Source organism: Lathyrus oleraceus, chromosome 6 (assembly GCF_024323335.1).
Source record: "Lathyrus oleraceus cultivar Zhongwan6 chromosome 6, CAAS_Psat_ZW6_1.0, whole genome shotgun sequence".
NCBI lineage: Eukaryota > Viridiplantae > Streptophyta > Magnoliopsida > Fabales > Fabaceae > Lathyrus > Lathyrus oleraceus.
In genome coordinates this window covers 180,206,053-180,209,007 of record NC_066584.1, presented here as the reverse complement: position 1 = coordinate 180,209,007, position 2,955 = coordinate 180,206,053, and the positions used below count along the sequence as shown (strand labels likewise).

At 38.8% G+C, this 2,955-nt stretch overlaps 1 protein-coding gene across 1 annotated transcript; it reads left to right on the top strand.

Annotated features, from left to right (window-relative positions):
• The first annotated feature begins 1,333 nt into the window (after positions 1-1,333).
• On the top strand, positions 1,334-2,185 carry LOC127094628 (uncharacterized). The gene has a single exon (XM_051033436.1). It carries the CDS (start codon positions 1,334-1,336, stop codon positions 2,183-2,185), a length of 852 nt encoding a protein of 283 aa, XP_050889393.1.
• The last annotated feature ends 770 nt before the right edge of the window (positions 2,186-2,955 follow it).

Genomic DNA, 2,955 nt, shown 5'->3' with positions numbered 1-2,955 from the left:
GGGGTGAATTGGGCATTTTCATGCTTGAAGAATTATAGCAATTACTGAATTGGAGATATGGAAATCAAATTTTCTCTTCCCTACACTTAATGTTGCACAAAACTCAAGGACTATCATTACAACTTTTCCTTATTTTTCCAACATTGCACCCTAACCACTCTCACGCTACCTCTTGCATTCTCTCTCTCAACCTTGTTCTCAGACACTCTCATCTCTCCATCTTCTCTCTACAGTCCATGCTGAAAATATCCAAAATGTCTCAACCTTCTGTCTCCACTTTAAGAAAGCACTCCAAACAGCAATCAAACCCTGAAAATATTGGTGCTGAGATAGATCTCTCTGATGTCATCATTGATGCAGTTCCCGTCTCGATAGTTCTTGTCCATGCAACGTCTATGAGAAAGGCAAGGACTTTTTATTCAAGGAAAGGAAAGCCCTCTAAAGTAATTACATGTTCCTCTCCTTCCATGATTTCTACAAATATAAATGCTCCTGAACCCGCTACTGTAGTAAAGAAACCCCAGTCTATGACTAGTCTGTATCTCAATCCCATCAGTGTTGAACCTAATGTTGATATGTCTAAAGACAGCCCTGTTGCGGCAAATGTTATGGAATATGTTAAAGCCTCTGTAACCAGTAATAGACCTAGATATGTAACTATCTTAAGTAAATCCAGCATGATCGTCGTGGACAGAGACGATGTAGATAAGAACATTCATGTGCTTATTTCTCAATTTTTGGGTATTGACCCCAAGCCTTATGTCGTGTCGGATGTCTCCATATCATTGGCCCAACCTAATAACAATACTGAGACCCCCATGGATAAAACTGGTGTAAATGTACCTACTTTGTCTCCTGAACAATCAAAAGACAAAGAAAGGTCTGAAGAAATAACTGGTGATCTGGCTGACAAAGATAAAAACCATGTTGAGAAAAATGACCAACCCACTAACATAGTAAATATTGAGGAACTGGACTCTGATGATGTTCACATCGGTCATATGTTGGCTCCAGGTATAGCTAAAAGATTGAAGAACAGAAAAGTTCAAGCCATTGAATCCTCCAACACACCCTCCAAATCTATACGAAAAAGAGCTAGTGTTGGTCCTACAAAAAGATGGAGCGAGGTTGTTACTCCTGTGTCTAAGAAGAAATCCCTGAAGAGGAAGGAAGTTCCTTCTGAGTCTAGTGAAATCTGACCATGATGTCGAGCATAATGTTCAGGACATCATCTCTACTTCCAGAAAGCAAGCCTCTAGGTAGAAGATTCCAGCTAATATCCCTGAAGTTCCAATTGACAACATTTCCTTTCACTCTATGGAGAATGTTGAAAATGGAAGTTTATTTATCAAAGAAGATTAGCTCTGGTAAGGGAACTAGGAAAGATTATTTTGAATTCAAAGAGGTGATAAGTATGATTCAAGAGGCTAGTTTAATGAAAATTGTAACTGGTTTTGGCAAGTGCTATAAAATTCTTGTCAAAGAATTTATTGTGAACATCTCTAAGGGATATGACAACAAGAGGAGCAAGGAGTTTAGAAAAGTGTATGTTAGAGGAAGACGTGTGGATTCTTCTCCTGAAATAATCAATAGGTTCTTTGGAAGAAATGAAGAAAAACAAGCTAAAATAGAAGTCTCTGACAATGTTATCCGCGGAGAGATTACTGCTAAACAAGTGAAGAAATGTCCAAGGAAAGGGAAATTATTTGCAAGTGCCTGGAGTGTGAAGCATGTTGTTCTCCATAGAATTAGAGCTGCTAATTGGGTCCCTACCAATCCCACTTCCAATATTGCTACGAGTCTAGGTAATTTTATTTATATTGTAGGGACTAAGTCAAGTTTTGACTTTGGATCCTATGTCTTTGATCAAACTATGAAGCATGCTGCCTCTTATATTGTGAAGATGCCAATAGCTTTTCCCTCCTTGATCTGTGGTGTTATCCTAAGTCAACAACCAATCATCTTAATCAGCTCTGACAGTACCTGCAAAAGGGACCCTCCTCTCTCATTACATTATAAGCTATCCACTAGGAAACATGTCCCAGACATTGTCATGACATCTGGGCAGACACCTTCCAGACCTACTAATAGAACATGCATCCTTGCTGAGTTAAAAGATACCTGCAATACTTTAGATGAAACTATAAAAGTTGTACTTAAAGGAAAATCAAGATTGAAATGTTGATAATGGCCCTGTTTGAAGAAGAAGGAAGCTTGAAAGGTGATGGAACAGATGAAGAAGAGGAAAATGAAGATGGGTCTGATGCAAGTGATGATGAAGATGCTACTAGCAGTGATGAGGACTGAAGCTCCCTAGTTCATTTTTGTGTTGGTTAAAAAAATTCAGGGATGAAGTACTCTTGGTTAGTTTTGAATTATAAACTCTCTTGGTTGTGTTCTGCTAACTTTGCTACTTTGGTAAGTTTTTTCAATTTTATGGCTAAAAAGGGGGAGTACTTATGTGGTAGTTATGTTATGTGTTGTTGTTGTTTGTTCTGTTTTTAGTCGATAGATATCTTTCTCTCTGAGGGGGAGCATGTGCATGCATGGAGGGGGAGTAACTCTTGTAACTCTTGGGGTAATTGTTCCCCTGGTTCTGTTACTCAGGGGGGCATGGTTGTTTGTCTATGTTTGTTTTTCTTGTGTTGTTACGAAGGGATTGAGGGGTTGCTGAGGTCAATGATGTCAGGAATAATGTCTTGACATCCTGTCTAAAAGTAATTTTTTTGGTAGGGTAGTATGAGGCTTGTCTTTCGCTGCGCCTGCCTCTGGTGTTCTTGTGAAAAGGGATTTCGAGTATTTACTGTTGGTTTATTTATGTGATTCTAACCCTCACTCTTGTAGGTCTACGCAAAGATTGTTTTAGCCAAAATTTTCCAAAGGGGGAGATTGTTAGGTCTGACATGTTGTGATTGGCTGCATGTTGGAAAAACAAGTATTAATGACAAATGTTGA